We start from the raw sequence: 13,687 nt of genomic DNA on the forward strand, positions 1-13,687 counted from the left end.
GCCAGGTCCCTTATCTCGTCCCACTCTACCGCTTCCCAGCCACGACCTCTCTGGGAGGAGAATATGCAGCCTCGGGCACTGCACTGGAAGGTCTGCCTGAGCCGCCTTTATCCAGTGGATTGCAGTCTTTTCCAACTTTCCCTTCTCCTTACTTGGATGCTTTTATGACAGTTTTCCTGCGTGACCCCCCTATCTGTCCCCTCCTGTCACCATCATTCTCTCCATATCCATTATTGGGAGCAGCAGGCTCTTCTGAAATACCACCCTCAGTATCAGCAGTGGCTGCAGACCTAGCACCACCATCCTTAGTCACCAACCAGATGAGGGTTGGGGGAGAGTGGGAGATGCAGGGTGAAGAGCACCCATCTGTTGATTCAAGGAGCAGCTCACCCTTGCAGTTAAACTTGCTTCAGGAGGAAGTGCCTGAATCTTCCGAATCTTCAGATCAGATGAAAAGGGGTATTTGCCCAGAAGTGGAGTATGTAAGTGATCCTAACTTTCCACACACAAAGGAGGAAGTAAATATCTTATTAGGGGGCTGGCTGGTTAGCTCAGTTGGTTAGAGCATGGTGTTACAACTCCAAGGTCAAGGGTTCAGATCCCCATACAAGCCAGCTGCCAAAAAATTTTAAAATTGGTGAAAAATAGAATGAAATATCTTATTAAAACTCAGTCTCTTGCATTGGGGCTCAGTACTGACACCTAAATGGGTGGTCTGCATCACAACTGTGGTTGAAACTGTAAGACTTGCTCTGTGCAGATATGCCGTCTACCTACCTGACTCCACTTGAAAACAGGAAGAAAAGAATCTTCTATGTCCTGGTTTCTTAGATACTCTGTGAGGTTTTTTGCAAAGTGTAGTCTTCCACGTTTTCTGTCTTCCCTCCGCCCTTTAAAATTTGATGTCCAGTATCAAACTTGATGTGTTCGTTACCTGTAAAATGTTATTTTCTTACTTAAAGCTGGGGTTGTAGTCTGGTAATATGGGGATAAGCCCGTTGACAAGATAGGAATTTAGCGATGCTGCACTTTCCTGCACAGCTGTAGGACAGCAGGTGTGCATGGAGGGGATAGGAGCCAGTTGTCGTCATCATCAGTAAAGTAGGCAGCTTATAGCTGCACACTTACACATGTCATTTTCAAAAATGAAAGTTTTTTGGTTACTTCCTTTTGAATTTCCATCCCTTTACCTAAAAAGGCATTCTCAGATTTATTTATCAGATTAAACCTTGAAATCTGATGCTCATGTGTTTAGATATAGAATCCAAGTGTGAATATTTACACAAGTTGTTCTTCCGTCTTCCCTTCAAGATATAATACCCTTCTTTAATAGATGTTCAAAATCTGGTGATCCAAATCAAGAAAATATGCTTACCGTTGAAAGCTAAAAATCTAAGGCAAGGCAGTGTGTCCCAGTGAGCCAAACCTGGGCTGTGGCAAGAGACGTGGCTTCACGTCCCAGCTCCGTCACTGGTGAGGTGGGTTAGCTTAGACAGGTTATTTCATCTCTCTTTGCCTTTGTTTCCTTATTAGAAAAATGGAAAGATTAATATTTCCTAGCTTCTTCTGAAGATTAAATGATGTAGCATTTACATAGTACTCCTCCCAATGCGGTGTACGCTCCAGGACAGCTGGGACTTCGTTTTGCTCTCTGTTGTATTCCTAGTGTTCAGATCAGTACTTAGAGTCTGTGAAGTGTTTAACGTATGTCTGGTGAATGACAGAAAAAACATCAAAGCACACGCTTGTGTGTGCCTGGCGTGTAGAGGCGCTCAGAAGACAGGAGTGCCTTTCCTATTAAATACAGAGGAACTTCGACCACATTCTTAGGGAGGTTTTACTTGCCAGTTATACACATACATTTTATTGTTTAATGTTTGAGGTTGAAGATCTGCCGCTTATTCTGCAGTGCACTTGAGGTGCTGAAGAGTGTCTTTTCTCCCTACTTTCTAGAAACGTGTTACGTACGAGCAACAGAGGGAAGGAGAGCAGTCACTCTACTGCCAGTGAGCAGTTGAGGGTGCCACTTCACGAGGGGTCTGCACCTGGAGCTGGCTCTGCAGCATCACGTGGGGTCAGGATGAGCAGCTCTCCAGACTCGCTTGTCCCACCGTCACTGCATAATGGCCCTCTGGTGTGGCACTGGTGTAGAAGTAAAGTGGTTTTCCTTTCTCATTTTTTCATTTTGTAAGCTTTATTGGAGTATATTTACATATAATAAAATTCACCAATTTTAGGTGTGCAGAACAAGAATTCTGATCGGTGTGTACTTTAGCGTAACCATAACCACAACCCGTCTAGAACATTTCTGTAACCCCAGATAGTTCTTCTATGACCCTTTACAGTCAGTCCCCACCCTGATCCCCGGCTCCCGGTAACCACTGATCTGCTTTCTGTCACAAGAGTTTTGCTTTTTCTGTAATTTCATATAGATCGAATCAGACACTATGCAGTCTTTTGCATTAGGATTCTTCCAGTCAGCATAACGCGGTTGAGATTCATCCTCGCCTTGTGTATCAATAGTTTGTTCCTTTTCGATGCTGAACAGAATTACATTATACGGATATCAGTGCGCCAGTTGGTGTTAGTGGGTTGTTTCCACTTGTGAGTTATTATGAGTAATACTGCTATGAGCATTTGAGTATGAGTCTTTTTGTGGATATGTTTTTATTTTCTTTGGGCAAATACCTAGGAATGAAATTGCTAGTTCATGTGGTCAGTGTACGATTAACTTTATTAGAAACTGCCAAACAGTTTTCCAATGGGTCTGTCATTTTGCATATTCTACCAGCTGTGCACGAGCTCCGATTTTTCAGCACATTCTGGCCAGCACTGGTTGTTGTCCATCATTTGATTTTAGCCCTTCCGGTGGGTGTGTAGTGACATCTCACTGTGGCTTTCATTTGTATTTGTCTGTTGTCTGGTGGTGTTGGTATCTTTTCATGTACTTATTTACCATCCATGTGTCTTTGTTGGTGGTATCTGTTCACATCTCTCACACTTTTTTTCTCATTTGGTAGTTTTCTTATTTAGTAGAAGGAGTTCTGTATATATTCTGAATACAAGTCCTTTATCAACTACTTGTTTTGCAAATATTTCCTCCCTGTGTGTGGGCTTACCATTTCATTATATTAACTATGTTATGAAGAGAAACGTACTTGATTTTGATGAGGTTAAACTTACTGATTTTTTCTTTGATACGTTGTACTTTTTGCATACTTTTAAAGAAGTAGTTGCCTAACCAGAAGTCACTACAGATAGGTCTCCTGTGTTTTGTCTTGCAAGTTTTATAGGTTTCGCTTTTATAGCTAGGTCTGTGACCCATTTTGATTTAACTTTCATATATGGTGTGAGGTAAGGGTAGATATACTTTCTTTGCATATGGATAGCCAATTGTTCCTGACCCATTTGTTGAAAGGATTAATCATTCCCCCATTGGATTACCTGGGCACCTTTGCTGAAAATAAATTGGCCATGTACTAGTATGTGTGGGTCTGTTTCTGGACTCTTCTGTTCCATTGATTTATATGGCTAGCTTTAGGCTAATAACACATTCTTTTGAGTAATAATAGCATTTAAGTAAGTCTTTAAGTCTGATGGGGTAAGTCCTCCAACTTTATTCTTTTCAAAATGATTTTGGATATTCTAGGTTCTTTGTCCATATAAATTATAGAATCAACTTCTCAGTTTCTACAAAACAGCCTGCTGGGATTTTGACTTAAATTGTATTGAGACTATAGATAATTTAGGAAGAATTATCTTCCTAATAATACTGAGTCTTCTGATCCATAAGCATGGAATATTTCTCTGTTTATGTAGGTCTTTAATTTTTCTCAGCAGTGTTTTGTAGTTTTCAGTGTATAAGTCTTACACATATTTTGCTAAATTTATCTCTAAGGATTTCATACTTTTTGATGCTATCATAAATGATATTTTTAAATTTCAATTTCCAGTGCTTGTTGTTAGTACATAGAAATTCAATGAAATTTTGTATTTTGAAAGTGTACTTTGCAATCATACTAAACTCATTTATTAGTTTTAGTAGCTCTTCTATAGATTCTGTAGGACTTTCCTACAGGATCTTATTGTCTGAAATATATTTTTACTTCTTTCCAAACTGTATGTTTTTATTTATTTGTCTTGCCTTATTGAACTGGTTACGACCCCAGTGCAGTGTTGAATAGAAATAGTGAAACAAATATTCTTGCCTTGTTGACAGACTTAAGGTGAAATCAGTGTTTTACCTTTAAGTACAACATTAAATGTAAGGTTTTTTTTAAATGCTCTTTATCAGATTGAGGTAGTTCCTTTCTATTACTGGTTTACTGAGGTTGCTTTTTCTGCATCTATTGAGATAATCATTTTTTTTTCTTTCTTAATATGGTAAATTACAGTAATTAATTTTCAAATAATAAATTAACCTTGCATTTGGGCTGCTATTTTATCCTTTTTATATATTGCTGGAATCTCTTTCCTAATATTTTGTTAAGGATTTTTATGCCTGTTGTGCAGAATATTGGTCTGTTGGGTTTTTTTTGGTTTTTTTTTTTTTGTGAGAATTGACATATTTTCTTTCTTTTTTTTAATTGTGGTAAAACATACATAACACAGGAATTTCCATTTTAAGCATTTTCAAACATACAGGTGCATGGAATTAATACATTCACAATGCTGTGTAACCACTTCCTCTATTTCCAAAACATTTTTTGTCATCCTATACATAAACTTTCTTTTCTTATAATGTCTTTGTCTGGCTTTGGTATCAGGGTAAGGCTGGCCTCAAAAAATGAGTTGGGAACTGTTTCTTCCTGGAAACAGTTTTCTGGAACAGTATTCTGTTTTCTGGAAGAGTCTGTATTGGATTGATATTCTTTCTTTCCTATGTATTTGGTAGAATTCACCAGTGAGTCTACCTGGGCCTGGAGTTTTTGTGGGAAGATTATTAACAACAAACTTAATTTCTTTAATAGATATAGGTCTACTCAGGTTATCCATCTCTTCTTGAGTGATCTTTGATAATTTGTATCTTTTTAGGAATTCGTTCATTTTATCTGATTTGTTGCATTTATTGGCATAAAGTTGTTTATAATATTCCTTATTGTTTTAATGTTTAGGATTCATAGTAATGTCTCCTCTCTTATTGCCGATATTATTATTATTATTATTTTTTTTTTTTTTTACTTTTCAAACAAGCAATGTTTGGTTTTATTGATTTTTTGCCCGCTATTATTTTTTCATTTTGTATTTTATTGAAATCTGCTCTCATTTTTGCTTGCTTTCTTCTGTTTTCTTTGGATTTTATTTGCTGTATTTCTGATTTCTTAAGGTGGGAGCTTAGGTCATTGGTCTGACACCTTTTCTTCCCCCATTGTAAAAATTTAATACAATTCATTTCTAAGCTCTGCTTTAACAGCGCTTCTCAAAGTTTGATGTATTGTTTTCATCTTCATTCAGTTTAAAATATTTCTAATTTCCCACGTGTTATCTTTTTTGAACCTTTAGAAAAGTGTTTAATTTTGTAATATTTGGAGGTTTTGCAGATATTTTTTATTTTATTGATTTCTAATTTAATTGCTGTCAGAGAACATTCTTTATGGGTTTATTTGTTTGTTTGTTTGTTTGTTTTTTTGCTGAGACTTTAATGGTTTGGAATTTGGTCTGTCTTAAGAAAAATTTCATGTGCACTTGAAAAGAATATGTGTTCTGCTGTTGTGGAGTAGTATGTTCTGTAAGTGTAAATTAGAACAAGTTGGTTGATAATGATCCAGCCTTCTGTGTCCTACTGGTTTTCTATCTATTTTGTTAGCTATTATGCCAGGGCTATTAAAATTGTGCAGCTATATAATTGTGGATTTGTCTAGTTCTTCTTGCAGTTCAATGAGTTTTTGCTTCATGTATATTGAAGCTATATTGAAGCTTTTTGATTAGGAGCAAACACATTTAAGATTATTATGTCCTCCTGATGAGTTAATCCCTTTATCATGAAATATACCCTACTTTGAAATTTACTTTGATGTTAGTGTTTGCACTCCAGCTTTATTTTGATTTAGGGTTTACATAGTATAGCTTTTCATCTTTTTACTTGTAACTTATCTGTATGTTTATATTTAAAGTGGGTTTCTAGTAACGAGCATATAGTTGGGTATTGCTGTTTATCCATACAACAGTCTCTGCCTTTTACTTGGAGTGCTTGCCTAGACCATTGCAATCACCATATACATTTAATGTGATTACTGATATGGTTGGGTTTAAATTAAAATCTTCCATCTTGCTATTTATTTTCTGTTTGTCTCATCTGCTCTTTCTTCCTCCTCCCCTCCTTCTTTTGGGTCAATTGTGTATTTTTTAGGATTGCATTTTCTCTTCAGTATTAGCTTCTCCCGTGTACCTTTTCTTTTTTCCTTTTTTTTACTCTTTTTTTTTCAGTTCTTGCTCTAAGATTTACAAGGTATATCTTCTACTTACCAGTTTACCTTCAAATAGTATACCTTTTATATCACTTTGTGTATAAGAACCTTAAATCAGAGGACCTCCCTTCCACCTCTTATCTTTTGTACTATTTTTGTCCTACATTTTAACATGTATGATAAACTTCCATAGTAACATCATCATTATTTGTATTTAAACAGTCAAAAACCTTTTAAAGAGATTTTGTTATGAGGAAAAATGTCTTTTATATTTACTCACTCTTTTTTTAATTAGACAAGTATTTTTGTTTGTTTTGTGCTTTTTTAAATTTTTCCAAGTCAAAAGGATCTAGAAGGGTCAGATGCAAAATAGGAAAGGAATGATGTGTGAGGCCCCATAGCAGCCGTAAAGGGATGGGCCTCAGGATGAACCACAGGAGGGGGGATTACACAGACGAGTGATTTTATGTTTGGGGTCAGGAAGATGAATTCCTTTCCGATAGTTTTTCTTCCCCCCTACAAAATAGGTGAGAGTGAGGGAGTAAATAGAGAAGTTGCAAGTAGTCAGTGCTGGGGTAGGCAGTGCACTCACCAGAGAGTGAAGCAGGATTCTCAGGCTCTGATGGTCCTGTCGAGGTTAGTGAGATGAATTTCTTGTAGAACCGGTGTGTCCCCCCTGTTATGTGTGACGGTCTCCATGTGTTTTAGATACTTGGGTTTAGGTAAGAACAAAGTCAGTCAGTCACCAGCTCTATTGAAGTTGACACTTGATAGTTATGAAAAGTCGAGGGGAAAGGAGTGTAAGGAACTGCAAGGTGTGTTATTGAAAGGTGACCTGTGTCACAGGGGATGAAGAAAGGCTGAGGCTTTGTTCCGGCTTGGTGGTCGGAACAATTGCACGAGCAAATGAGAAAGTGCAGCTGAGGGGTTAGTGATTCTGGACATGGGACAGTTGTGGGTGATGATGAGAAAGAATGGTGCTGTTGAAGGTGGATAGCTCATGAGGGCAGAGAAGGCGGTGTGGGGGCGACCAGGGGACTGGAAGGCTGTCCACAGGGAGGAGGAAGTTACCTGGGATGGAGGCTGGGCTGGGTGGTGAGGAAGACGGGCAGCTAGTTGCCAAAGTCTCTGAAGAATGAAGGCCAGTTTGGTGAATCAGTTTCTGACATATTTTCTAATTTCTTCTTATTGATTTTTTCTTCTTGTTGATTTTTGATAGGAAGCAGTGACAGCAGCATATACTTGGCTAGTAGCGATTCTTCTGAAATCTCCCAAAATGAGCAGCAATCTCAGGATGCACAGAAAAAAGAAACATCTCCCAGTTTAGCTGAAGAGTCCCTCTGGAGAATGATAAAGCACACTCCCGAGTGCACTCCAGTGACGCATCAGGTACCTGGGCGGTGAGAAAGGGTTAGAAGACCCACTCTTCATACTTCTTGTGGTTTTTAGTACAAAATGATTTTTAAATGTTTTGTGCGTACCCTTAGAGAAGTGTATTTTCAAATTCATTCATTCGAAGTTAGATGATGAATGATTTCTTAAAGCAAGGATTATAGTGATGGTGCCTCATGCACTGAGATCCAGACTACACAGCACGTTAACGTGAGAAAAGCAAACAAGGAAAGGCTGTGCTTTCCGAGATGGCACACGAGTGCAGGGACTTCCTTCTTAGACTCTGGATTTTACCCCATTCTAAAAGAAAAGAAGAGCTAAGGGAAATCTGTTTCTTCTGTGTGCCTCATTAAACATTAGACAGATACTTTCCACCAAGAAAGACAGATGTGCTTTACTAAGTTGACAAAAAAATGGTTCGGTTATTTTTCTAATATGTACACCATACATTAACAAGAGATGTAAAGTATATTTACCAACCATAAAGAGGTACTGTTCTTAGATGACATGATAAGAACTCTGCCTTATTCAGGACTGTTACGGTTTGGTTGTTTGTTTTCAGGTTAAAGAAACTGTATTAAAAGAAGACTTAAAAAAGCTACAAAGCATGAAGCGGCAGCAGCCCCGGTTTTCTCATGGCCAAGGTGCAGTATTGGATTCAAAGCCAGACTATCCCTCGAGAAATGGACGTCCAAGTGGGCACAGTGATAGTTGCGATCATATATGGGCCTATCCTGTGCCCAGTAGTGCGCTTAGTATAGGTAGTGTTCTTGCATGGTCCCACTGAAACTTTTAATTCTTACAGTTACTCTGTAGTAGGGGTTGTTCTTCCTACTTTACCAATAAACAACAAAGTAAGGTATATAGATGTTAAATAACTAGTATAAGATTATATGGTTTATTGGAGTTTGAATACAGGTGTTTTTTACTCCAAGTGTTTTTTTCCTCCCACCAGTTATGAATGTTTTAGGGCAGTAAAGAGTAAGGATACCTGCTTTGATGTATGATTGACTGGGGAGGATATGAAATGCATATCCACATACATCAAACATGTATCTGTGTTTGAAGGAGTTAAAATTCAAAATGTAAGATTCACACCAGAGGTGGTATTCATGTTTAACAAGAACTTCGGTGGGACCCAGGTGGTCTCTTTGCTGTTACGAGGTCTTCTCAGTTAGGTCATATGTGAACAGCCTGAACAGTGAGGCTTTGATTCACAGGTGGTGCCAACTGGTGACGGCCGTGGCAGTTGCTCTAGTAACGAGGTCTTTGTTCCCACAAGTATCAGGATGTGGGAAGATGAAGAGTCAAGTTTAAAATTACAGCAAGAGAGTAAAGTTAGGTGTCGAGAAAGTATGGGCTTAAGGTCTATGAAGTGAGCAAGTCATTGAAATCCTCACAGCCCTCCCCCATTTTTTTAAGTTTAATCATACATTTTTAATGTGGTAAAATACACATAATACACATAATATAAAACCTACCTTCTTAACTATTTTCAAGTGTACGGTTCAGTGGCATTAAGGTCACCACCGTCCATCTCCAGAACACTTTTCGTCTTGTAAAACTGAAACTCTGTCCCCTTGAACAATAACTCCCCACTTCTCTCCCCCCAGCCCTTGGCAATCACCGTTCTTTCCGTCTCTGTGAATTTGGCTAGTCTGAGAATGTGACATAAGTGGAATCGTACACTGTCTTTTTGTGACTGGCTTATTTATGGACACTCCTGCTCTCCTTTGGTTACTGTTTACATGGAATATCTCTTTCCAACCTTTTACTTCCAACTTGTTTGTGTCTAGATCCGGAGTCTCGTATACACAGCATCTAGTTGGATCATGTTATTTTTAACCCATTCTGCCAACCTCTGTCTTTTGACTACAGAACTTAACATATTTACATTTAAAGTACAGATGAAGAGGCACTCACTTGTGTCATTTTGCTATTTGTTTTCTATATGCCTTATAGCTTTTTTGTCCTTAATTTTCTACATTGCTGTCATCTTTTGTGTTCAGTTGATTTTTTGCAGTGAAATATTTTAATTCCTTACTTATTTCCTTTTGTGTATATTCTATAGCTCTTTTCTTTGTGGTAACCATGGGGATTGCATTTAACTTCCTAATATTACATCATTCCAGTTTGAATTTATACCAGCTTAACTTCCATAACATGCAAAACGCGCACTCACAGAGCTCCAGCCCCATGTCTTTCAGTTTGTGATGTTACAGAATTAGGTCTTTATACATTGTGTGCCCAGAAACATAAGCTAATAGTTGTTTTCCTTAAATCATGTAGAAAACAAAATATGGGATTATAAACCAAAGTTACAGTAACACTAGCTTTTAGACTAACAGTTTTCCTTAAATGTATTAGTCTCTTAAATCAGATAGAAAAAAAAGTGGAGTTACACATCATTGTTAAAATAATACCAGCTCTTATAATCACCTGTGTATTTACCTTTATTGAGATCTTTATTTCTTCATACAGCCCCGAGTTACTGTCTAGTGTCCTTTCATTTCAGCTCACAGGACTCTCTGTAGCATTTCTTGCATGGCAGGTCTAGTGGTATCAGACTCCCTTGGCTTTTGTCCACCTGGGAATATCCTAATTTCTCCCTCACATTTGAGGAAGGATGAGCTCCAAAACAATTTAAACAAAAGTATTTAAACAATTTCTGTCGTTTGCCTTCTAATAATAAATAATTAACTATAATGGATATTTCCAACACGAATAAGTTGGCGAGTTAGAATTATGTTGTTTGGCCAACCTTTTGCTGATTTTAAAACTCTTCAGAGGCCATTTACATCAGATATTCTGCCTGCTCCCGTTCTTTTTTGGAGGGCTGTGTCACTTGTGGAAACAAAGATCCAGTTGATGAAGCTCCAGAATCCTGCGATCAGGATCCCGCAGAGACAGCTGTTGGGCGACTGAAGACGCGCTCACACCCTTCCCGTGACATGGACAAATCGACCTCATTGTGTGTCTCTCTAAATCCCTGACTCTTAAATGCCCATGAACTTATCCCTGAATGAATGTTAAGGTTTTTCCTTCTTGATTTTTTAATAGACATCATTTTTTTGAAGGAGACTTGGTATCTAAAATCTTACTTCTCCTTGTTCCTGATGTATTAAAACTGTTAATTAGGCTCTTTTTCTGGTTGTCTTCTAAAGAGGTTGGATGGCCTCTGAAGAGGTAGAAATACAGCAAAACTATTTCAGATGTCACCGCAAATAAATTATAAGTATAGCTAGAATGAGCCCCAAACCTTAGCTTCGTTTATTTTGTTCTGTTGTTAACATAGATTATTTTCCTCTGTTAGAGTACTTGAAGAAATCCCACTTACAGGTCATGTACTTCTCATAACGGTTTCCATAAGTATAATTCATTCCTCGAAGCTTTGTACAGCTTGGTGCTTCCCCTCCATAATTAAGGTAAAACATTTCAGTTTTCTAAGAACACATTCAGATATTTTGTTCATGAGTATATCTGGAAAGACTGTTTTTAGGGTTGAATTTTGACCTTCATTCTTGTAGACGCCTTTCCTTTCCATTGCCCACCTTCCACTGAGTTTCTCAATATTATCTTAAAAATAGATCAGCTTGCAATGGGCTTATTCTTTGAAGAGTTTAAATTTGCATGTGTAGTGTTAAAACAAGAGTTTCTTACTCAACCAATGGTGTTTCCCTTCTTAGTGTTTTTGTTTTTAAACTAATGATTGTAAAAAGTTTCAAAAGTTTTGTGTAATGTGTTTAAATGTTCAGTCTTACCAGAATTAAAGATTAACTCTTTCTTTTCAACCAATTCGCATTAAAGAGGTGTCTCCATCCCTGCCAGAGGTCTGATGGGCACTTCCTTTTGTTTGCCGTTGAATGGGTAAGTGTTGTGGGGACTGTGGGGAGAAAACCGGTCCAGGGGAGCTTGGTAATCCCAGCCTATGGAGGACTGCACAGTCTTCCACGTGAACCAGTGCTTTCCATGCCATTTGTGGCCGTGTCATCTGAGTGAGTGCGATTGTTTACTGATAGCTCACTCTCTGGTGCTCTTTAGGGAGGTCGGCGACTCCTTCTCAGTCTTGGAGTGATATATGACATTCACACCCGCGTGGCTCAGGAAAAGGAAATAGAAGAAAACGAAGGTTGCAGTAACCTTTCATCTTCATATAACTTGAAACTAACTCATTTCCCTTTTCTTTTTTGTTTTTTGTTTTGTTTTGTTTTGTTTTAGGAACACACTTCTTTCTCCTTTGAAGTTTTGTAGCTTTTTATAAATGCCTCATGATAATGATTAGGAGAATCGACCTTTTTGTCTGTGATGACTGCTGGACTCTGATTCTCCCATCCCTGTAGCTGAGATTTCCTTTCTAAAGTAATGGTTTTCTGGATGGTAATTCTGTCTTTAGGTGTCAAAACTATTTTCAAATGCTGTCTTTGACATTTCTTGGAAATTTCTAATATTAAGCAATTCCCTGCATATGTTCCTGTTTTATGAATAGAGAGCTCTTATATTCTAATCCATCTTGATAGTTAAATGATTTCTGAAGCCTGTATGTGTAGGTCAACTTATGTTGTATTTATGCCTTTGGTGAAAAATCAAATTTAAAAAATTAACCAGCCCATGTATTGTTCACCAGTGACCTTCTGTAGTAATAGGTTTTTAATTTGTATAAATCAAAAATATATGTGGCTATCAGGATCATTTTCCAGTCAGGTATGCATATTTTAAATTTTATGTTTTCTAATAACTAACATAAGCCGTCTCCCGTTGTCCATTGTTTCTGGATATTTGTTTTATCTAAATTTGCTTTTTTTTTTTTTGCCTTAGTATACATTTTATGGAGTGTATATTATGTGTACTAGGCTTGGTCTGAAACTGGTGCTTTTCGTAGACAGATCTGAAAAACGGTTTATAAATTCTCATCTTTGGTAGGTAGACCAGTTAGTGCATTTAGAGATTGTTCTGCTGCTGAAGGGAAACAGTGGGCTTAGCAGTGACGGCTGCCGCCCCCCAAGGGGGCTTTACCCAATGTAAACTTTGTGGGTCAAATTTATTTAACTTTTTATATTAATGACTATAGAAATTTGGTAATAAAAATGTATGTTACAGGCTTCAGCATTTACATAAATGTTACCCAAAAAGCTGTATTTTCTTGGGTCAGAGACCCAGATTTATGAAAAACAAGATGCTGTATGAATGGAGTAGCTTTGTGATTAAGTGAAACTTTGTTATAATTCACAAGGTAAATTTAATCCAAGTTGAAAATTTGTTTCTACTGAATTTATAATTAACTGTGAATTTACTTGTTTTTAATGGTTATTAATATTTTAATTGGGTATCTTTTTAAAGTGAAAACAATAAACTGTGTACCTGTAAAACTTGAGAAAGTTTCTTACACTGTGTCAACAAATCTTTGCCGAGTGTATATTTCATATCATTAGAATTATTTCTTACCGTTTATCGAAGGGTCCTCACCTTAGGCTGACGTTGCCTCTTTGGCTGCGCTGTGTGTCGGCGCTGTCAAACGTGTCTGAGTTCCTCTGTCTGCGGGGCACAGGCGTTTCCAAACTCATTAGCTTATTTCACCCTCACTTCAGAATTTACTGGGTCCTGGATATATGTACATATTTTTAATGCTTACTAATTTCAATGCCAAATTTATAAAATTCAATTATCAAAATTACTCTTATAGGTTCTGTAGGGTGAACCTGTGTTTCGCAAAGTCTGACTGTATCACTGGTGGCAACAAAATCTGGAAATTAAAATATAAGATCCTCAAGCCGACAGTAACAATAGCAGGAAGAAAAACAGCTAAGTATTTATTGAGTGTGTGCTACTGTGGCAGGTACGGGTCTTAGTGCTTTCCATGAATGATCTTGTTTAATCCTCACAACTGCCCT

At 37.6% G+C, this 13,687-nt stretch overlaps 1 protein-coding gene across 1 annotated transcript in view; it reads left to right on the forward strand.

Moving 5' to 3' along the window:
- The window catches only part of PER3 (period circadian regulator 3), a 50,066-nt gene extending 41,506 nt beyond the window's left edge, over positions 1 to 8,560 (forward strand). Inside the window, 4 exon segments of the mRNA XM_063105693.1 lie at positions 1 to 459; positions 7,627 to 7,817; positions 8,362 to 8,438; positions 8,440 to 8,560. Of these exon segments, the coding sequence (XP_062961763.1) occupies positions 1 to 459; positions 7,627 to 7,817; positions 8,362 to 8,438; positions 8,440 to 8,560 (848 nt within the window).
- The last annotated feature ends 5,127 nt before the right edge of the window (positions 8,561 to 13,687 follow it).

This window comes from Cynocephalus volans, chromosome 8, assembly GCF_027409185.1.
Source record: "Cynocephalus volans isolate mCynVol1 chromosome 8, mCynVol1.pri, whole genome shotgun sequence".
NCBI lineage: Eukaryota > Metazoa > Chordata > Mammalia > Dermoptera > Cynocephalidae > Cynocephalus > Cynocephalus volans.